Raw genomic sequence first — 24,052 nt, 5'->3', positions numbered from 1 at the left:
GGCTAGAAGGCAGGCAAATCAATCAGCATCTCGTAATCCTTACCATAGAATCACAGAATCATAGAACCATAGAACAGTTTGGGTTGGAAGGGACATCTAAAGCTCATCTGGTCCAACCCCCTGACCACGAGCAGGAGCATCTTCAACTAGATCAGGTTGCTCAGAGCCCCATCCAGCCCGACCTTGAACATCTACTTTGCATTTCACTGTTATTATTTACTACATTTTGAAAAGTAAATTCCAGCTGCTTCCAAACTGCATGAGTTGCCCTCTTTACGTAATTAGCTGAAGCAATTAAAAATTTTCTCTGTAATTTCCACACCTTCAAGCAAAGTGATTCTGATTTCGATCTCTGCATCCAACACAGACTGTAAATCAATGCAATTATTGCAGAGAGATGCAAATTCAGGCTGGGACCTGGCCCAGGATTTAAGGAGACGAAGAAGAAGGGCCATGTGAGCTCTTGACAAGCCTTACAATTCTAATTAGAGAGCAGGATTTACACAGCCTGCTGCTAGAATGACATGTTGATTATCAGGAAGCAGCTGGCTTGAAGAAGTGCTCTAATTCAGAAGGTTTTTGTCATTATCGTTGACGATTTCTAGAATGCACAACTGTTTATTAATTGGAAGAATTAAAATACACTGGAACCTACCACTATGCTCTCAAAAGGGGAGAAAAACTGCAACAATACATTATTTTTTACAGAAAAAGCAACATATATCTGTAAAAGCTTCTTTACTTCCTTTTTGGTGTTACCCAAAACCTTAACAAGCATCAATCATATTTTAGCCCAATGAAAACAGCTTTAGATTCTTAAGGCACTGCAATTTTTCTAAGGAGGTATTCAAATGGGTAGCAAGGTCAAAACCAGAGAATTAAATGCACATTAGCTTATTATTTTATTAATTCAAATCCAGTCAATAATCTCATTTCTTAATGAAAGCCTGAAATGTATAATTCAAACAATATGTATCGAGTCAATGATTTTCTCAGTGAGAAGAGTTTGAATATTTCCAATTAAAGTACTGGACACTGTATGGTTCACTGCTCAAAATGAATTTCACAAGTAACTGAAATAAGACTGCAAGCATAATGACTATATTGCAAGAAAAACATTAAATACTGAAGTATATTTAACATTTTTTTCTTCCTAAAATTGCAAGAACAAAATAAAAAACTCATTTCTAAATGAGATTGGGCTTTTGGTTCTTACTTTCGTTGTGAAAGCTGCTTATTAGGACACTAGTTGTGGAAAGCAAATAGCTAAAGAAAAACATAAATGTACACACATTAAGAAAAAAAGGCCTATGCAATGATTCATGAAAAATTCAGTTCCCATGTTTGTAAGATAAGCACTTGGAACAAAGAAAACCTCACTACCAAACCCGTGCTTAGAGACCTACCCCAAATTTATTCATGTAATAATTATGAACACTCTTATCCAATAGGAAAAAGACGACTGACCTCCACCTGGAGTTTAAAATAAAAGAAAGAAAAAAAACAAACCAAAAGACACCAAGGACAGAGCAGTCAAACCAACAGCAACTTCTGTACCCATTAATCTCCCGCCAACTCAGAAGAAGCACATACAAATTACTAAACTGCAACTACTCCTATAACTTGGCACCTGAGGCACAGGCCTCGCAAATGGTTAAGCCCACGTTCACCCACGAGCACAGCCCCACTTCACATGGTAGCATACACAGGACAGGGAGCTCCAGCTGAAGAATACATCGCAATCAACTTCCAGTTTATATAATTTTCCCCAAAAGATCCCTGCTTCTTATATTCAGGCTTTATTTGGCTCTGACTGTCCTCATTTCTTCCAGTAAAGAACAATAATGAAAAATCAAAGCAGCCCAGAACTTTATACCCATGTCATCCATCACATGGCTTATTTTAAATGACATTTATTCTCAGGCTCCTGACTGTCAGGAGCACAAGCCTGAAGGCTCCACCACCTTCTGCATGAGAGAATAAGCAGATGCTTGCGCTCTGCTGGGGCCAGTCCCTCAATCAAAGGCTCCCAGACCTCCCGTTCAGACACAGCAAGAATCACAGAATAGTTTGGGTTGGAAGGGATTTTTAAAGGTGATCTAGTTCAACCCCCCTGCAATGAGCAGGGACATCTTCAACTTCAAAAAGCATAGAATCATTTCAGTTGGAAGAGACCCTCAAGATCATTAAGTCCAACCATAAACTAACTCTGGCACTAAACCATGTCCCTAAGAACCTCATCTACGCGTCTTTTAAACACCTCCTTGGATGGTGATTCAACCGCTTCCCTGGGCAGCCTGTTCCAGTGCCTGACAACCCTTTCTGTGAAAAATTTTTTCCTAATGTCCAATCGAAACCCCTCCTGGCACAACTTGAGGGCACTTGCTCTTGTCCTATCAAGAAGATACTGAGGTTTCTGAGAATGTAATGCCAAACCCATGCCCTCTCCTGCACAACCCACACAACTTTTACTCCCCACTACACCAGAAAAGCAAACGATCCCACATTGCGTATCTACCCCTACAGCAGCCCAGTGCATTCACACCACCCAGCCTCCCTAATCCAAACAGATTCAGCTCCCGTGGTCTCAGCGGCCAGGGGGCTCCCACCTGGGGGCTTTGGCAACACGTCCCGTGTGCAGGGGCACAGCTCCCTCCAGCAAACACGTGGCCACGCTCAGCGCGTCAGCCCTGCCACATGCTGGTGGAGCGCCTGTAAGAGTCAGCACCCTCGGGACACCACAAAATTCCCTGGGTGGGTGCCCCTGGGGAAGCTTAAATAAGAAATACAGGGGCAGCAGCTATTTCTACTCTTCATGTGAAACTGGGGAGGTCGGAAGCACCAAGGCAATCACACCAAGAGCACCAGGCTTGGTGCACTTGCTACTTAAGTGACATGAAAGGCGCATCTGTGGTTCACGGGAAGGACGGGCCTGTGGTCAAGGCAATAACTTGGGAATCAATTTAACTCCCTGCTCTACAGCTGGCTTCCTGTGTTACTGTCAGTCAGACACTTTGACCCACATGTGAAGTGGTTCAAAGCTATAAGTGCTCTTGGTGGTGTTTTCTGCAAGATCACTCACATCAAAACCTTGGAGGCTCAGGAGCAGCACAGTGGTGCAGCTCATCCATGGTCTCCAGCCTGTGTTAGGAGGACAACTGCACCACCTTCAACCTGGATATCAAATCCCCTGCTGTGATGTGCCTTCCCACAAGCGTAACTAACTGCCAAACTCCTGCTTCATTCCAACCTTTACCTCACACACATGGATAATAAAGAACGGAAAAGATGACAATTCCTGCAACGTGCTGCCAGGAGCCAAACCAAGACGGTGCAGCACATGCCATGCAACTTTTCTAGCACGGTCCTCAATTTCTCGTTTTTGTATCTCAGTTCCTTGAAGGTGACGCTTCCCCAGCAGAAAGGCTAGTTATGGATAAAAGCAAGCATGCAGCCTTAGGTATAAACATTGCGAGTCACGCTATTTTTAGGGTTTTTCTAGGAAAAAAGAAACAAACAAACACACACACACTAGTTCCTTTCTCATCCCTGCACTGAATACCTGCACAGACCAGATAAACTTAACAGAAGCAATGCAACTGACATCAGACATCTCAAACAACATTTCAAAAGCCCCTTTCCCCCACTACTCGCTCATAATCTTCTGCGATCATTTTTAAGAACACCTGTTACTGATTTTGCAAAGAGGAAAGTGATACTGGAAGCTGACTGGCTAACATTTCCAATGTTTTCTCCTTCCGACTTGCTCAGATGAGATGATGATAAACCTCTATAAATCTGGACAAAAGCTGATTAAGGCACTTTACCCTCAATGCATGTCGCAAGGTGGAAAAAAAAGAAAGCACTCAAAACTTCTCACTTAAGTTATAGTCTTAATAACTAGACTCTCACTACCTCGGTGTTTGCCATCCACACACTCCAGCAGGCGCAGCACTTGGTGCATCACATTAACTGCTGCGGTTTATTTCTCAACATCTTGTTCTATGGGTGCAAGAGCTCCACTCTCATCACCTTTCTTCCTGGAAATCCTTCACACCTTTGTCCCAAATGACAGATTTCACCAGCACAGTTTTAGGGAGGGACCATGCCAGACTGCTACTCCACAAAGGCTTTTGCTGCAATAGTTCATTATTAAAAGCCAACTTTGTTTCCAGTAACTTGCTGTTGGGCAGCTATCTGCTACTGCACCAGAAGAGGGACCACACCTGAAGACAGGCCATCCATACAGCAGCATTTTGGAGAGCCACCTTCAAATGCAAAAAGAAACTAAAATACAATTTTACACTTAAACTGTACCTCTTGGAAGATAAAACATACTTGTTTTCCTTTCTCATGAGTGATGGTGATGAGCTGGTGCTAGATGCCAGATGACAGGCAAATAACTATTTCTGCCCATCAAATGAAGCATGTATTTTCAAATAATTTTCTTTTTAAAATGAACTTAACAAATCAACCGGGTATGAAGCACACCTAAATTTCATTTACAAAGGTTGTGCTATGACCTTTCTGACAATTTAGAGTGCAGAACATCTGACAGCCCATTAAACCAGCCTGGGAGGTGCATGGAAAAATAAAATTGCTGACTGAGTGACAGGCTTCACCTACTTGCAAGAAGCAGGCGGTATCCGCACCTGCCTTCCTCTGCTGCAGAGACCTACCAGCTGCAAAAGCTCATTTCCAAGTTAAAATAGTATTGGTATCAACAAAGTCCACGTGTGAGAAGCAGGAGGGCTTCCCAGTTACATACACACCAGATGCACAGGCATGTGCTCAGAAACCTACCTCAGGTCATCAAACAGGTTAATGACATTATTAACATCTATTTGGTGCCTGAGCCATTCATGTAAAACAGACTGACTACCAAAGCTTAAAAAGAAAGTGTAAGGAAGGGGTTAAGTAACTTCTCATTTTTTAAGCATGGGGAAAAGTCTTTTTTTTCCCCCACAGCTACTAATTTACCATTTAAGAACAATAAAAATTGGTATTTGTAAAATTGCTCTGACCTCCTGCTTGCAGACAGTTACGGATTGAGACTACAAATACACTGGTAGTTTTAGTCCTCTTAGAAGAGGGGAGAGAAAAGAAGGCACTGGGTGCTCCTTCCAAAACAGATAACTCTGCCTAACCCTTCCTCCCTTCAGCTAGAAACCCATCTCTGCCTCAAGAACGTGAATCAAGTAAAGCCCTTTGACTCACTCGGGCGACAAAATCTTTCCAGGGCCATAGTGGAGGAAGGAACTTTTCCTTACTCATCCGTAGATGAAAGTGGAAGGCAAAATAAGCAGCAGAACACGCAACCCACACACAGGAGCCATTTCCTATGGAAAAAAAGTAGATTATAAAGAGATATGGGAAGATTTGTTGTGCTAGTGCTGGACAAATCCATTGTGCGTGTATATCGCGCTCCAAAAACCAGCGGGAACATCAGCCAGTGAGCTGCTTCCCCCTTATCTGCGTACTCTTTTGTGGACACTGGAAAATGCTGCACAAGGATGCTGATAAGACAGCGGATGTTTCTAGAGATACGTGTTTCCCCAGGCCAAGCAGCCACACTCAGAATGAGGTTCCTGCCACTGACAGCTCATTGTTCTAAAACTTGAAAGATTGAGGAATTTATTTTTTTTTTAAGTCTACTTAAAATTCTTGCACGTGACAGGGTCAAAAGCATGAGCTTTACCCCAAAATCAAGTATTTTAGCGAGGAAGTAAGAAGAGCAACTCTAAATAAAATAGCCCTTCCTCTTCTGAGAGAGGTTCAAATGCCAACAAGGCCCACGAGTGACAGAGCGCCACAACTGATCCATCCCTTTCCTTTGACTCTATCCAACACCAACCCAGGGTGACCTTTAGGATAAATCCGGAGCTAAAAGTAACACAAAGTCTTGCAGATCAGGACTAGAGGATCTAGGCAAGCATACAAGAAGGATCCTAACCAGGGCCTATTTACAACAAACGTGGCTGAAAGCAGCACTGTTCAGCTCTGGTTTCCATGTGCAATCATCTCCTCTCTAACAAACACGGGCAAGCTCGTAGCTCCAGCAACACAAAAAGCTCTCTCTAACAAAAACCACATGTGGGATAGCTGGGATTCCAGTGGTCATTTTAATGGTATGTGCTGTATTTCCCCTTCCCGCAGCGCTGCCAGAGGGTCCCTGGGTGAATCTGTCACATCTGAATTGTGCTTTCAGAAGCCAAAGACACACACAAGTTAGCTGGACAGGCGAGTTGTGCACACTTGTTACGGACATTTGCAACTCCTGGTGTGAGTTCAGATGGACATGTGTTTCCAATAAACAGGAAAAAAGCTCAAGTAGCAAAAGGCACCACTCAAACTTGCATTTGGCCAAAACATACTTGTATCTCCATGGCAAGATGTTTCCCCCACCTCTTCAGACACTTCAAACATAAACAGGCATGTTAGCGGAGTCAAGTGTTAAATCTCTCAGAGGACCCTTTCATCCTTTGGCTGTGTCAGTAATGCTCAGCGTTGCACTTAGTATGAGCAGCGTTATGGATTTTAAATCAAGCCTAATCAAAGATTCATTAACAGGCAATACATTAACGCAACATATAACTACCAGCCACTCAGTGCCCTTTAGCAGCTCCACAACTCCTGAACAGGCTGTGAGGATCATTCAGGTCAGGTTATTTCTCCAGGGTTTAACAGGATAGGTCAAAAGAGCAAAAAAAAATGAGTAATTATACCAAGTAAAAGAATAGAATTAGCCAACTTCAATGTGTCTGTTCAATCATGCCACACATGCAAATCCACTTCCTTCAGAGGTGGTTGGGGTGCAGAACTTATTTTAAAAGATTTAAAAAAGGCAGGCTGATCAACTTGAAACAGAATTCCCCATTTCATCACCTCTGTGAGTAACAAATGCCAGTATTTTCTATTTTGTTCAAACACAGACACGTCTGCGGCTACACCAAGAGACTGTAGTCTTAAAACTCAAGAAGCTTCTACTGATTTCAGTCCCTTAACAGATAGTACAAGTCACAAAAACATGGGTGTCTTTTTCTGAACTTCCTTCAAAGAAATATAACCCTCCACTCAAATGCTCCCATTGCTTTTCCAGATTATTCTGTGACTAAATTCAACAGTGGGAATGTATGGACTGCAAAGTCATGCTGGAGGAAGTTGGCAATCAGTATCTTGTGCTAGAAAGAGCCTAATGATCCTGTGTTCCCACTAAAGGCAGCTATGATCACATATCGAAAAGATTAAGAAAATAATAATAGAGGAATAGGATAAATGCAATTCCATTGTCTGGTTTAAAAAAAAAAAAAACAAAACAAAACAAACACAAACCCACATCTTTCTGCTAATGAAATATCTTGCAGTAGCAGCAACACCACAGGCTAGGAGGGGTAGCAAGAGGGACCCAAAGTGGCAAATAACAGCCAAAATAGCAAATCTTCAAAGGTAAACTCGGCCTGGCTATCCCAGCAGCCCACATTCTCAGCAGCATTCAAGGATTTTGGAAGTCTTTGAAGTAGAGTGATCCCAGTTCTAAACTTTCCCTTCCAAAGTCTGAATTTATCCTACCAGGCTGCTTGCAAAGCTTTCTTTTCTTGTCTAGAGTATAAAGGCAGGAATTTTCTTCTAACCACAAGTGTTGGGTGGGTTTTTTAGTATCTTTCCTCTAGAAAGGTCTTAAGTCCATTTAAAATGCACTTATCAACACATATATAAATTAAGCCTTGCTTACATCACCCAGCTGCATTTGTCCTCAGAATTTAAGCAGACCAAAAGTAATTAAAATATTTTCAGATTAAAAAATTATGCCATTGCATGATACCACTAACTGGCTTCAATCCAGTAAGATTTTCAGATGAAAAGCAAAGAGAAAACATTCATGAGAGAGCATACTGTTGATGATATTTGAAATTAATTCCATCAAACACCGTGTACAGTAAGTACTACAGACAGATCTGCAGTAAACCTTTAATGACACAGAGGTAGAAAGCACCATATAATCATTCTGTGCACTACTGGACACCTAGTATTTTCTTAGACAAAGTAAAGTAAGCAGCAATGTGAAGAACAACGTGGAAACATAATTCTTCTACTTACAACAATATATCCAGGAGCCTTTCAAGCTCATCAGCACGTGTCACACACACAGTAGCTACTTATCTCCAGGCTCTACAAACACTTGAACACATGAATGATTTTCATCAAGCAGTAAAATCCCATCTTAAGTCATTGGAACTTATTTCATGAGTATGCATTTGCATTATTATTACTATTCTATCTGCCTCATAATATGTCCTCAGTGCAGGGTTATGACAAGATTAATGAAATCCAGGCAACTATCCATAGCACTATCTTTCAATTTCAGTACCTCAGCATGAAATAAGGAGACTGAAAATATATATATATATATAATGATTTTTTTTTTTAATATATGTATTTAAAGAGTCCTGAAGTCCATTTAATTGGTATCGTTGCAGACCAGCATCCTGGGTTTTAAAGTTTACTCATAAAATGTAAATCAAGCTTGTGACACCATTGTCACAGCTGAAACATAGTTTAATTTTGCATAAAAACAGTCCCCTATTCCTCTAAGTTTATTTGCCAATAAATTCATGATCTACATGCCACAAAGCACAAAAAATGCAAACAAGCAGGGAAAAGAAAACAGCCACACAACAAGGCTGCTTTGTTTCCAAAGAAGTTCATAACCCTATATTCCATTTGCTGCATACAGTAGATACTCCAATAGTTTAAAATACCACCAGGAACCATCCCATGCTCCAGGTACTCATCTCATGAAAACCAACCACCCCGCAAACAAACAAGCCAGACTCTAACATTTTGAGGACCCAGAAGAGAAATCTATAGATGTACTTTTAGAGTACGTTAATCACTGCAATCTCAGCATGCTTTGAGACAGTATTCAAAATACTGTAATGTTATCAGAATTATGTAGGATGTAAAGTAGCATTTTATGCCAGTTTTGCTTTAGCAGCATACTCATCTTACACTTCTCCTGGCTTTATCTTCTTTGTTTTGCAGTTAACAAAAGAAAATAGAGACACACAAGTAAGACAGTTTGTTGCCATTTGTTATTAGATAAATAATGCTGAGGTTTCCAGAATTACTACCAAATAGTTGAAGGTCAAAATTTGGGGCTTTAGAAACAATTTCTTCAGAACTTTCTATTAGCATTTTAAGTGCCTAAGAAAACCTCTTTCTACTACTAGGAAGTATTTTCCTTCAACTTTCCTTCATTGCTTTCCTTACTCAGAAAGTAATGACAGAAAAGGCAAAACTAACAAGCTAAAAAAAAACAGCCACCAAGGAGGAGATCCTGGCATGTAACTGCATGGCAAAGACCTCTGAGCCAAATAAACTTTCACTGTCTATAATCACGATAACACAAACCCAAAACTGTCACTTGTAAAAACAGAACTTCTCCAAGTTTAGTTTCAAAACCTAAAAATAAGGTTTGGCAGTGGGAGGATGGAGTTCTCTGCATCGGGGGTTTACAATGTCAGCATTCCTCTACCTTCTCCCTTTCTGTTCCAGCTGTTAGCTCAATGCACACCATTAGAAACATCATCACCAAACTCCGGCTGCCAAATTACCATTCAGGATAGCACAACTCAGGAGGGAACCTACTCAAAAATACTCTTCAGTTGCTCACAAAATCCAACATGCACAAAAGGAAAATGCAAGTATGAATTCTGTACCTCCAGCTCTGTCTCTCTCCGATTGATATCATCTGTAGATTGATTTAGTTTTTCCAGCTCCCCCTAGAAAGAAAGAAAGAAATGTCAAACACATATTAAGGAATCAGAGAGGGGAAAAAGTGTCTGAGAAGACTCTTCAGCATCCCCACTGAAAGCTCACAAGGGCCGTGGCTTACAAATTCAGCAAAAAGAGGAAACCTCGACACATTTAGAATAACTTTGCCCCGGTCTTCTATTTTGCTACTTGCAAGAAAAATAACCAGAGAAGCTCTATAGTTTTATTTTAAGGCGGTACATTTCCTGTGCTGGCTTATTCCTCACCATTAAAAATAAACATAAGGTACAGTAAGTTCTGTCTTGTTAATCAATACAGCCGGTATTTGCTAGTTTCCAGTGAGATACACACACCCCAAAAGGATTAGCATGAAGTCAGTACTATCACAGGAGTCGTACTGTGAAAGCACAGCATTGATAAGAAATATGTCTTGCAGCACGCGAGGCATTTTACTCTGGACTTTGGCAAACCATTTTAGAACACAACCAGTCAATGGGACATATGATTATGTTTACTTAGTCTGCCTTTGTGCCAACATTTTTGATCTCTTAACACCAAAAACAAAGGTGTTAAATCCCTTGAATAAATATTTACTAGAGGTGGTGTTGGCATGAAGTAAAAACAAAGCTCATTCTTAATGACTTTCTTACCACAAAAAGCAACCCTCCGGAGCAGACTCCAACAGCCTTCTTTATTCGAGTAACATGTTACTCCATGTGAGCCCCCACGATTTCAACAGGAGTGTTCTCTAACTCAAATGTTATTTAATTTTCAACTGGTGTAACAGAACCCGCCTTGAAATGTTTAGCTGTACAAGCCGAACACTGTAAATTGATTGTCACTTCAGTGATTTCCCAGCGGAGTACAAGAATGACTCTGGTTACAATCAGAAAGGAATTCATTTCAACAGTTCAGTTCTCTCATCCTCGGAGGTCAGATTTCATTTCCAGCTCCCAGGATTTGTAAGATACATATTTGCATACCCATGTATTCCAAAACAGACACTCATACAGAAATCACCTAATTGCCCTTTAATGTGAGGCTAAGAACCGTTAGGGCTCTCAGAGAGGCCAACACAGGAGCCTGTGTTTTCAAGCAAACAGAAAGCTCGACAAAACCACTGTTTCACCAACAATATTCCAAATCAAGTACACGGAAACATGTTGCAAGCTGAGGAACCCAAGGCCAAAATTAGATCAATAGGCACTAACAGCTCGGCTTCTCAAAAATCAGGGCAGTTAACAGGCTGGCTTTTGGCTGAGGGCCTCGCTCTATGTAACCATGTTCTGTGAATTTTGCATTGCTCCGCTCGGCCCTGGAAAATAAATGCTCGTGATGGAGAAAAGAACGACAATTACAGCAAGGAGGGCCCTATGCCCGGGATCCATCCGCTCAGCAATGTACACACATGCTTATATTCACTCATGACAAACAGTCCCAGCAATGCTGGAGGCAAAAGCCATAAATCTGCAGAGACCTAAAAATACATTTCATTTCAGGGACCACAGAGCGGCTGAAGTTTCCACCAGGCAACTGGTCAAGGCATGATTTTGGGGAGAAAAGCTTTGTTTAGAAAACACGCAAGAATAAAAAGCATCTCGGATGGCATGCATGGAGAGGAAACACGACCTCCCACTAAAGCTCCTTTTTTAAACAAATAATTTAAAAAAAACCAAAATGGATTTATGGATTTCTGAGCATCAACCCTGTTTCACAAACAAGGTCACGCTGTCATGGTCAAAAATCAAAAGGTAGGGGGATCCCAACAGGAGCAGAAAGAAGGTGGGATGCCCAAGGGAGCCCAGCAGAGCGATCCCCGGGGCTGCGGGGTAACAAAGGGCTGGGGCACCCCGGGGCCGCTTCCCCAGCACCCGGGGCTCCTCTGCACAGGCAAATATATACATATGTGCATGTACGTCTATAGATGTGCGTGAACATATGCATCAAAAAGCAAAAATACTTAAAAAATAACAGGCAATCATTATAACGACTATTACATACGTGTTAAATTACAAAATTAAGTGTCTTCCCCCCACCCCCGGAGAGGCGGGCAGCCCTCACCTGGATACGGGGGTCCACCTCCTCCTCCTCGGGCCGCGGGCCCTCCTCGGCGGCGCGGCCGCGCCGGCCCCCCGGCTCCATGGCGGCGGCTGCCGGCGCCTCCCGCTCCGCCGCCGCTCCGGCTCCGCGGCCGCCCCGGCCCGGCCCCGCCTCCGGGGGAACCCCTCCCTCCCCGCCACAGCACACCCCCTTCTCTTTGTGCATTCGCACCGCAACGAGGAAACGAGTGCAAAATTGTGGGGTTTCCTTTTTATTCTTCCCCCCCACCCATCTTTTCCTTCCCCCCGCGACGCCCCGTTTTATAGAGTTACTGCTCACCCCGCCACCCTCCCCGCCGGGCTGAGCAACTGCAGTGTGTGAAACCAAAATCAGTAGTTTCAGGTGGAGGCAAATGCTAACGATACCTTTTTTTTCACTCCCCTCTCTTTTCTTCTTTCCTCTATTTCAGGCCCCGCTGGGGGCTGACACGTCTATTGGAGAAGAAAAGGGGAGAGAAAGGGAGGAGATAAAATAATAAAGGCACTTTCAACAACCTTGAAAATTCAAATGAAATCCAGATTTCTATTGTGTGGCAGCTGAGCAAGCCACTATTGTACTTACCAGGTGCAGCAGAAAAAGACGTACTAAAGACATCTCCTTTTGTTGTGAATAAAAAGTAACTTCTTGCAAGAAGCACCGATGCTGTGTACATGTGTGGCCCCTGGCTAGCACGGCACTTCAGATTAGGGTACCCTTAATCGTGGGGGCAGTGCCCAAACAGGCACCCAAACACTGACAGGAAAAGAGTGGGGAGCCCTTGAGTGTACCAGCAAGGATGGGCACCAGCTTCTCTTCATCTCACTTCAGGTACGGCTGAAACCCCTTCTGTAGGCTGCAGCGAAGACATAAAATTTTAAACAACCCTCTCTTATCACAGCGACACCAGAGGGAGCTGGACAGTGTGTTCTCTTGTCATTGAAAAGGAAAAATATTGTGCTTTGTCTTTTCACACAGAACCACAAAATCTGACAGTCTCCCATCAGTTTCAACAGGAGTGAGATCCAATGCAAAGGCATCAGTCTGTACTCAAAATAAGACCTTAGACAAGAGGTGCTGCCCTGTGAGAGACAAAATGAGACGCAAGTGCCATTCTCCTCTGCCCGGCCTGACAATTCAATAATGCTTCTGCAGTGGTGTGAATACATCATTGCTATTCAGTACAAAAACGCCCGCCTTCATCTTTTATTCTTTACACTTAGACATCTATACAAACCACATTTAAAGCATTGAAGAACCACCTATAATTCCCAAATAATATTAGCCACGTGCAAGAATACATCTCATTTTTCCAGCCCTTTGCTTTCTTAATGTTCACACTGATTCTATATTTGTGGCCATTTAAGTGTATTAGTAAGTATCTCTCTGGTAGATTTAAAGGATAAAATCCCCTCAGTGGCCTCTTGCCACCAGCCCACACTGCTCATGATACCAAACACAACACTGATTGATGAATGCAGAAGTCTGTGCAACATGGCACTATGAAAATGGAAGTACAAGCAAGGAACTCCAGGTAGCGAAGCTCCTGTGGGTTTGGTTCAGGGTATTCATGTGTCCAGTGCCCTTCAGTGAGAGCCACAAATGTTCTGTTTCCCTCCTCAAGACATGGAGAAGACAGTCCCACCAGAGCACATGGGCCAGGCTACCCATGAGGAAAAACGAGGCAAGAAGTGGCAACTGGCTGAGCCAAGGCCCTTCCTCAAATCACGCCAACCACACTGAACCTCTTCCTCACTCCCTGTGGGTGGATTACAGGTCAAACAAATGAGGAATATATCTCCACCTTAAAAGTATCACTTTTAATTTAACTCCATTTTTGTTACAAGACTCCTCAAAAGATAAAAAAAAAATGAAACGAAAGTTTAGATGTGGTGAAGAAGTTTCTTTTGTGAAACTGAAGATTAAAAAAAAAAACTCAGCAAAGCACAAGAAGATAAAACTTAATGTTCATAAGGTAAAAAAGAAGGCAAAAGAAAAGCAGTCATGCTCTTCCAAACATTGTAAAGCAACAAAAAAAAAAAAAAGACAAAAAAAAGGCAGGAGGAAGAGGAGAAGTGGCACAAACATTTGAAAATAGTATAAACATGGAGAGTGACACCAACAAACTAAAATAATCAAGGAACAGAGGAGGTGTTGCAAAAACGCAGATGGGTTGTTTGCAACATCTTAATTTCTCCCAGCAGAAGAAATCTTGTAAAGTGGGAAAATAAAAACCTGAATCAGCCAAAGCCAAGTGTTTTACCCTTACTGCCGTCCGTGAAGGGAATTCAACGTGTACACGCTGCCAGAGGTTCCCAGGGCCCTGGCGTCTCTCATCCCTGGTGTGCTGTGGCTCATGCCAAGACCATGGTGGTCAAACATCCAAAGTTCTCATCACCCTAAAAGAGCACAGAAAACACAAAGCAGCATAAGGAAGAGTTAATGCTGACAATCCCACTGTTATCACTTACATTTCTAGAAAACAAAACTACATAAAACAGCTACTGTAGCCGCTTTTCTCCAAGACCCACGCAATGTGACCCACGGCAACGTCATGCAAAGCACTGCCCGCTGCTTGGGGTATGGGAACACTCCCACGCAGACATTGCTCTCCCCAAGGGATTTGTAACGTTTCCATGAGGACCCTCTTGTTCCACTGCCACCACGACAGTCCCCACGATTGTCACAGCTCAAAATATCCTCCAGCCAAATTCATCAATCTGCTACCACCAAGGCAGAGCAAGCTGTTTCTTTCCTCAGTCGTACAGCAGAATTAGCATGTTGGGAGAGCTGCCTGCAGCTCAGTGCAAGAGACGCTATGAATACACAGGCCCCTTTCCCCATGTCTCCAAAATCCCACACAGACCCCCAAGGCCATTGAGATCATTTTATATCAAACAATTTATATCAAACATTAGAAAGATTTATATATAAAAAAATTGCTGAATAATGCACAGGTCATTTTTCTTGTCATCACTGCAGACATCATTAAGGCATAAACAGAAAAGTGGCCTGAAGGGCAAGATTTGATGGAAAAGGGAAAGGGACACTATTCAGTACGCAGAAAGATCAATAAAAGACTCAAGAATATTATTTGAATGCTCTTTTTTTTTCTCTTCCCCATGAAACAGCTTTGCCTGAAGCTGCTGTCACCTGCAAAGGGTGGCAGAGCCCCAGGAGTATCCAAGGAACAGCCCTGCACATCACACAGGCAGGCGCCCAGCTCCGCTTACATCGGTACAGTGCAAGGTGTCAACTGCGGACGATGGCATTTGGGCATTACTTTTGCTAAGTCACGAGCGATCTCACCCCTGCAAATTTCTCCTATGTGAGCTGTTAAAAGCCAGACACCTCCCCAACCCCACCCCGCTCCCAGAAAGTCATCCTGACCTTTCCGCTTCCCCCACAGGTCCCACACATGCCAAGGCGGCTGAATAAAGGCTGAACAAGGTTTGACCAAGACAGTCTGTGCTTTCTCCTATATCAATATTTCAAAACCCTGGTCTGGAGCATTCAATATTTGAAGAAAGCACTGTGCAGTTAAAGTGGGAAGAAACAGCTTGCTCTTTCACTAATGGGATTCCAGAGTGGCTGTAGCAGAGGATTAGCCCAGACCCACTGGGCTGGGCTGCAGCTTGACACAAGCTATGCTGGAGATGGTACAGGTCACCTAAAAAGCATGAGGAGAGGCACCTGTGCTGGAAGAACCGTGATCCAAGTTACTTCACCTCCCAATTTAATTGCACCAAGCAACACCTCTGTGTTGTGACATAACGGCAGGGGTGTATTAGAAGGGGGGTGGTTAGAAGGTCGAGAGAGGTTCTCCGTCCCCTCTACTCCACTCGGGTGAGACCACATCTGGAATATTGTGTCCAGTTCTGGGCTCCTCGGTTCCAGAAGGACAGGGAACTGCTGGAGAGAGTCCAGCGCAGGGCAACAAAGATGATGAAGGGAGAGAGCATCTCCCTTATGAGGAAAGGCTGAGGGAGCTGGGGCTCTTTAGCTTGGAGAAGAGGAGGCTGAGGGGTGACCTCATTCATGTTTATAAATACATAAAGAGTGAGTGTCACGAGGATGGATCCAGGCTCTTCTTGGTGACAACCAATGATAGGACAAGGGGTAATGGGTACAAACTGGAACCCAAGAGGTTCCACTTAAATTTGAGAAGAAACTTCTTCACGGTGAGGGTGCCAGAGCACTGGAACAGGCTGCCCAGGGGGATCGTGGAGTCTCCTTCTCTGGAGACATTCAAAACCCACCTGGACACATTCCTGTGTAACCTCATCTAGGTGTTCCTGCTCCGGTGGGGGGATTGGACTAGATGATCTTTTGAGGTCCCTTCCAATCCCTGACATTCTGTGATTCTGTGATCTGGGGTACAAGCCTTATTGCTAACACCACATCCTCGAGCGCGGAAACTCCTGTGCAAGTGGGATGCTCTCACCAAGAGCTCTGCCACAGTCTTAATTTTGGGAGGAAGTTGCTAAGTAACCTCATTTTTTGGTCCCACAGAAATCCTCAGTGAACAGGCAGCATTTGGCAGGGCAAAGAGGGAAAGGTCTGTACTTTGAGGGAGGAGTACGGAGAGGAATTCTGTCCGTCGTTCTGGAGCATGGTTTGCAGATTAGCTATTACATTTTTTAATAGACATTGGGGAACTAGAAGTTGCACTTTAAATGAAATCAGCTAGGAAGAAGTATGCATGAGTGAAGAATGGCTTGGGGAAACACATTAATGACTGTACTTAATTTAGGGGGGGAAAATCAAAGTGAATGGATAGTGTAATTTTACACATATTTGATAATGGTAGATTCTGAATGGATTTTAAGGAAGGTTAGGGTTTTTTTTTTCCAAATCTCATCTTACGTTCAAATTTCTGCTCATACTTGCCCTCAAAGCTTGCTTCTGCCAAGCACTAGAGGCAAGGGCCTAAAATACAAATCAAAGAAACAAGTATCTCCTCTTTTTGAATACTGATAGCATGTTGAGCAGAGTTCAGTACTAATTAACACACATTGATTACTGAAGACACATCTGCAGTTCATGGAAACCTTTGTGGAGAAAACAGCCTGAGAGACAGAGCCTTGCTTACAGAATACTGTCGCTCTCCTTGAGGGGACTGGAGAAATAGTTCTGCTCTGAACAATTCTACTTTCATTGATTATGGTGCTAGAGGCTAACTTCCAGTTGATCTAAAATATTTAAGCACTGCTGCAATTTGGTTTTGAATAACTTACAATCAAACAAACACAGAAGTATAAACACTCCAGTTCTAAGGAGGAAAAAAGTGTATAAAACATGGTCTTCAAAATACATTTATGGGCATAAAATCCTCTGTGTAATTTCTTAACTGAAGTAATCCTGAAGACCAGTTTACTACACTGACTTTTGCAGAAATTAGTTTAGCTCAGGGAATTTCTCGTTTAAAAACAAACCCACCATGTTCCTCTTCCAAACTGCAGCAAAGACATTGCTCTATCAGCATTCAAAAACCCCATATGCTTTCCTGGTTTTCAGAAGTATACTGCACATGTTCAAAACATTTTTAAACATTAAGCAGGATCTTGCCCACGGTCACGGTACATTTGAAGATCTAGTTCTCTGCATCTTAATCTTTGATAAGAAGCTAAGTGCATACATTTTTCTGAAGATATGCACTGCATTTATGGAAGATTTTAAATTCCCTAGAAATTATTATGCGGGTTATTAAACACTTAAGAAGTGGTCAGAATCAAAACTTCCTCTGGCTTATTTCTCGAGCAAATTTTCATGCTTCCATACTCACAATGGTTGTGGCATGCTCGTGCTCTGCATTTTAGGAAGCACTAAAAATCAATTATCTTTTTTACACCCGTTTGTAAGATGCTATCGCCTTATGAACTTCCATACGAATGATGCACACAAAGACACATTAATGGAGCTTGAGCATCTATGGTGCAAACAATTGTAATTTCCCCACCTACAAGGAATGTATTTAAAGAAAAAGCTACATCCCCAAATACCCCTTAATTTCACTTCTTTTTAACAAGCACCATTTAAGGATGATTAAAAATACCCTCTAGGCTTCACAGGGCTACAAAGAAAGGAGGCTCATTTAAAGAAGTACAATCTGTTTTCTAGCCATGCTAATCTTAATATCTTTCATTAAAACTACATACAAGGATTATTAGCAAAATTACCTGCTGGGCCAATTTCTACTGGATATACATTTATATCTCATGAGCTGATTTTCTTATTATTCTGAAGCCTGATATTGATGATGCTTTATGCAGATAGTATGAGCTCAATATAGTTTTTATATACATATATATATATACACACACTCACACATACTATATGTATATACATATAAAAATACATGACTAACAGCTTGATGGATTTCCCTGCTTCTTCTTGTTTCATTGGGAAAGAACCACCATCATCACAGGACTTATTTTCTCCTCCTCCAAGCTGCCTTTCGGCAAGGTGGGTGGCGGGTGGAATTTCCCCCTGGAAACCATTAGTACGACACGACATCTGCACAGCAGAACTGCTGCTCCTCTGGCCAAAATACAGACTGTGTTGCTTTTGCAGATGTAGGAAATAACAGAAGAACGCGAGCCTCTTCCTCAGATCTGCTGATGAACAAGGAAGATCCCCTTTACAGTGCTTGATACTTAAACAGGGAACACCCTACACCGCAACCTTTAAGTTGAATATATCCACCCAGGTTCCCAGTCCTTCTGTCTGCTTTCCTCGATAAATAGTCTCCCATCAGTTTCAACAGGAGTGAGAGCCAATGCAAAGGCATCAGTCTGTACTCAAAATAAGACCTTAGACAAGAGGTGCTGCCCTGCGAGAGACAAAATGAGACGCAAGTGCCATTCTCCTCTGCCCAGCCTGACAATTCAATAATGCTTCTGCAGCGGTGCGGATACATCACTGCTATTCAGTACAAAAACACCCGCCTTCATCTTTTATTCTTTACACTTAGACATCTATACAAACCACATGTAAAGCATTAAAGAACCACCTATAATTCCCAAATAACATTAGCCACGTGCAAGAATACATCTCATTTTTCCAGCCCTTTGTTCTCTTAATGTTCAGACTGATTCTATATTTGTGGTCACTTAAGTGTATTAGTAAGTATCTCACTGGTAGATTTAAAGGATAAAATCCCCTCAGTGGCCTCTTGCCACCAGCCCACACTGCTCATGATACCAAACACAACACTGATTGATGAATGCAGAAGTCTGTGCAACACGGCACTATGAAAATGGAAGTACAAGCAAGGAACTCCAGGTAGCGAAGCTCCTGTGGGTTTGGTTCAGGGTATTCATGTGTCCAGTGCCCTTCAGTGAGAGCCACAAATGTTTCCTCGAAGGTGGCGGTTTCCACAAGTCCTTCCCTTGCACAGGTTGGCTACTCCATGCACTCAGCAGAGAGTAATTTTCCAGCTCACCAGGAAAGGGGCTCCTTGCGCCTCCCAGTCACAGGCAACACTCCTTCTGAAGTGCTTTGTGACCCTGTTCCGGGGCAGCTTCCCACAACCATGAGGCTTCTCCTACGGAGCAAAGCTACTCCGTGCATGCAGGTTGGAGCACAGCCCTGTGCAAAAGCGACCTGGTGACCACTGAAATCTCTCTGACCACAGATTTAACTTCTTAGTAATCTCGCTACCAGACAGGAAATTCACTCATATCCTATTTTAAGCTGCTATGCACAAAACATTAACAGCTTAGGCCTCCAGAACATCTTTCGTGAGAGGACCTCAGAACATCAAGCATCAGCTATCCTGGGAAGCTTTCCCTTTGGTTTCCTGTACAAATCCCATCTCTTACAGGTGCTGATGGATTAAATAGAGGGGAAGTGCACACACATTTCCAGTACAAGGATGGTCCAGAGGATCAAGGGAACAGACACCTATTCAAAATGAGCTTTCAAATACGGGGCTGGGTAGACCAGGTAGCTACAGAAAGATTTAGGACCTCATTATCATCATGACCAGCTCAAGTGCAAAGAGAAAAGGCAGAACCATGGTCTATATCTTGAGAAACAAAAGACAGGCGCTGGCAACCAAGGGGGAACTCCTGCCTCTGAGTTGTGAAGGCAGACTGGCAGCCAAGAGACAAACAGCTGGGAAGCCCAGAGATGGGAACAGGCCCTTCCACAGCCAAGCCTCATTAGCAAGGTATTAAGAAAGGTCTTTGCACAGTCTCTTTGCTTCCTAACCACATCTGGCTACCTCATAAGCAGCGAGAGGAGAAACAGGAAATGTTTTTTTCTACCCTCCTCTTTAGTTTCTTTTCCACACCGTTTAGAGCCTAATTTACCTTGTGCCAGAAAATATGAGCTTATCAAGTATCTAGATATAGAAAAATTTGTCAGATTAAAAAAAACTGAGTTTGATGCCTGCAAGATCCTAAGAGTCCACACTTCAAGTGTCTCCTTCCAGATATGTATGGAAATCCACAAGCCTTTTAAATATTCAAATACAAAAAAAACCTGTCTCAGCTTTGTAAATATTAAGTGCTTCCTATGTACAAAGCCCCTTTCCCCCCTCTCCTACCATTAATAGTGAGATTTTCTGCTCTCCACCCACTGCCTGGCAGAACCACACTCCTCAGTGCTTCCTGTTACATAAAATCCAGTGACTGAGCACACTGTGTGTAGGAGTCAAGTACAGTCAGTTTTAGTATCCAACTTCATATATCAGGATAAGAAACAGTGATTACCCGTGCAGGGACATGCTGCTGCAGAGCCACATCCTTGCACTCCCAGCTCACTGCCTGTTAGCAGCCCAGAGCAGCACCAAGGCTGTGAAACCTGCCCCAATCCAAAGTGGCTCACAGGGGGCAGGTTTTGAAGCCTCCCTGCCACAACCATGCTGCCAGCAGTACCTGACCAAGTGCTTCATGTCTCCAAGAGCTGAATAAACACTTTTAGACTGCAGTGCAGATAACAGGCTCTCCCTCTCACCTCTGCTCCACACTCCTCAGCTGTGTTGTCGCTACTTCTCCCTCACCAGCCAAGCTCAGCCTCTTTTTTTCCACCTTCTTTCTGCCATCTCAAGCATCATTTAGCTCATTGCTTCCCTCTTTCCTTAATTTGTCGTTGTCCTTCATTTGTCGTTTTCCCTTCTCCCAGTCTCTCCAGCTTTACATCCTGGAAATGTGTCTCCTAGGGACAGAACTTGCTGTTCACTCTCCCCAGCTGAAAATCACAGAATCACAGAATGGATTGGGTTGGAAGAGAGATTAAAGATCATCTAGTTCCAAACCCCTGCCATGGGCAGGAACACCTGCCACTAGACCAGATCACTCAAAGTCCTGTCCAAACTGGCCTTGGACACTTCCAGGGATGGGGCATCCACAACCTGTCTGGACGACCTGCTTCAGTGCCTCACTACCCTCACGGTGAAAAATTTCTTTCTTATATTTAACTTTCCTCTCATTTCTCTGTTTCGGCCCATCTTTCATTCACTTCCCCACACCCACCAACTTTCCACCACCAAAACACAGTTTCAGTAGTTGTTTCTGAGCAGTGCAGCCCAGACTAGACACCAACCCTCAGGCTGACCTTCACCCATCCCACCCTTCATCAGCTCTTCCCCACAGGTCCCTCAGCCACACTGACAAGGCATAAAGCAGAGGCTGTTGGGGCTGCCTAAGGGACCACGGGAGGAACAGAGGCAGCAGCAGGAATACACAGCATAGGTTCTGCCATAAAAACCTGAAAGCAAAACTGCACACTGCTTTGGAAACTTCTAAGGATTAGGGAATATCCTTACAGCTTCTACAAATTGACATTATGTCTGGAAAGTACAGCACAGATACGCAGGAGCAGGGTGGGGAAATGGTCTTCAGAGTTTTGTAACACTGAGTGGTTCAGATCTCCATCAGCTGAAGAGCTCTGAAGGCACAAGACCAAACCTTTAAATCAGATGACAGATAACTGCACCACGTGCTTCTGGTCTCACTATTAGCTGAACTGCTTCAGATTTTTCTCTTCCACCAGCAGGTGCAGGCAAGTTCCAGACCTAGGCTTAAAAATATTAATTCAATATACCAGCAAAAATCTGTTCCCAAGGCCAGGCTAGCTATGGTCTCTCCTGCATGGTAAAAGCAAGTGCGGTACCAGAGAATGCCAACAGAAGTAACTTTGGGTAAGAGACTGAGAGAAGACCTGTATGAGTATTATCGTTATATCTACTTCTCAGGCAAAGCTATGAAGATATAAAGAGGCCAAATGACTGCAAAATGTCATGTAAGAATCTTATGGCAAAACTCAAAAGTGTCACAAAATTCAAAAGAGTCACTTTTTAAATTTTAGTTTAACTTCTCTTCTGGGCTCTCCTTTTTGGTATGCTTCATCCCTGTTCTATTCTTCTAGTGCTGCAAAAGGTCTTTTCTCATTTTGAACTAGAATTACCTGTATAGGAGCCATTCCCTACTGCACAGTCCTTAAAAAAACCTCACTAAGATTTCCACAGCACAAGTTACATAACTAAAAAAAAAAATTAGTTCTTGCTATAGTAATAAATTATTTCAAAAACAGATTTCCTTTGTTCATATGCAAACTGTTCCATAGCACTTGCCATTAGCTGTGGTTCAACGCCAGTGTTTGTCCAAATGATGCAGCTACATCATTTCAACTCCCACTTTGGGGTCGTGTTTCCTTGGCTATTGCAGAGACTGGAGAATTCTTGCAATATTGTCTGGAATATGTTGATCCTCCCCAGACCAGACACATTTCTTTCACCCCAGAAAACATGCTGAACCCCAGGAAAGACTAACACATGGTGCTGCAAACTCTTCTCCACTGAAATATCTCCAACATGAGGGCAGTTTTACAAGTTCATAGGGGCAGAAGTGCGGCATTGCACTTTGGGAGTCCCTGAAACCCCACCCATTAGTCAGGAAATTAACTTTTTTCCCTCTTTTTTTTTTGAGACACCCTCTAGACCTCAAGAGTGAGGGATAAATAGGTTTGATATGTGCTAGGTATAATTACTGAATTAAAGAAATGCTCCCTTTCATCTCAAAAGGCGATTCATTGATTTGTTGGCCTTGTTCTGTCAACACGAGCAGGTGAGGTGACATTTCCTTTATTCTCAGCCAGTGACTATATCAGAACAGCACTTTTCCAGCTCAAATGTGCAGGCAGGGCATCTCCCAGCTATAACAGGCAGTTCCCACCCCAGGAGCAAGCTCCATAGCAGCAGGAAGAGATAAGGGAGCATGTTCCAGCCATCCGAAAAATCCTGCCCAAGATGACCACAGCAAGCCTCACATATTGTCCTTCATTAACATGCAGATGAACACAAATCACTCCACACTGAGGAATATGTTCCTCTGATCTAAAATGTGTCCCCTGAGCCTCCCTTTTAGTCCCTTTGGCCTTTCCTCTGATTTCCTTCCATCTTTCCATTTCCTACACTTTCACAGGGTAACTCCTTGCAAGTGAGCTGCTGGCACCAGAAGATGAACATACACCCCTGCAACCCATACTTCTGACAAGCTGCCAAGACATAAGCAAGTCTCCTGTGATGCAAAGTATCTGTATTCCCTACAAACGGTAGACATGACGAATGCCTTGGGTAGGATGGTGGGATTTCACATGTCTGAAATTTGATCTGAAAAAGTACCTTTGTTTCTCTAAGTTTTTCACGTTGATTTCTGTGAAAAAGAGGTGTTCAGGCGCTAGGAAAGGAAAGGATGCTGAGGTGATTTGGCAAATGGACTGAATGGCTCAGCAAATCAGCATGGTCACCAGTCAAAATGCAGACAAGGAGAAAGGGAGTTGAAAGGGTTTGTGTTCGACAGCTGTGTGAGGATCATCCAGCCCTTGTTTGGAGAAGGATCCACATATTGCAAAATATTTGTAGATCTTCTCAGGAGCAAGCTGACCAGAAAGGAGATGGATCTGCCTCCTTGGTCACTATCACAAGAAAGGTTTCCATGTGCGCAACATCCTGGGTACTCAGAAAGCTTGTTTCTGAGATTTGCCAAGCAAATTGAGGAAACTGCAGATGCAGTCCTGACACACGGAGGGACAGAAGTTGGTCTAAGTCAGTCTGGCACCCACACTGCTGCTCAGCCCCTGCAAGCAGGACCAGGAGGGAGTCCCAGGGTAACAACAGCTGCAGTGGAGCCATCGGCCCTCCAGCTGCCATTGCGCAGCGCTGGTGATGTGCGGTGGGATGTAAGAAGAGGAACAC

The 24,052-nt window shown here is 43.2% G+C and overlaps 1 protein-coding gene across 3 annotated transcripts in view; it reads right to left on the bottom strand.

Annotated features, from left to right (window-relative positions):
- The window catches only part of SH3BP5 (SH3 domain binding protein 5), a 53,243-nt gene extending 40,624 nt beyond the window's left edge, over positions 1-12,619 (bottom strand). The window contains exons 1-3 of one of the 3 annotated variants that reach the window (XM_065051665.1): positions 12,436-12,619; positions 12,240-12,305; positions 9,720-9,782 (exon numbers count right to left, since the gene is read on the bottom strand). In XM_065051665.1, the coding sequence (XP_064907737.1) occupies positions 9,720-9,782; positions 12,240-12,305; positions 12,436-12,468 (162 nt within the window). In that variant the 5' untranslated portion in view covers positions 12,469-12,619. Of the gene's footprint in view, positions 1-9,719; positions 9,783-10,424; positions 10,513-11,835; positions 11,993-12,239; positions 12,306-12,435 lie in introns of those variants that run through there. The other 2 variants (XM_005510691.3, XM_065051666.1) reach the window with 2 other exon arrangements.
- Positions 12,620-24,052: the final 11,433 nt, after the last annotated feature.

Source organism: Columba livia, chromosome 2 (assembly GCF_036013475.1).
Source record: "Columba livia isolate bColLiv1 breed racing homer chromosome 2, bColLiv1.pat.W.v2, whole genome shotgun sequence".
Taxonomy (NCBI): domain Eukaryota; kingdom Metazoa; phylum Chordata; class Aves; order Columbiformes; family Columbidae; genus Columba; species Columba livia.
This window is presented reverse-complemented; position numbering and strand designations above follow the sequence as displayed.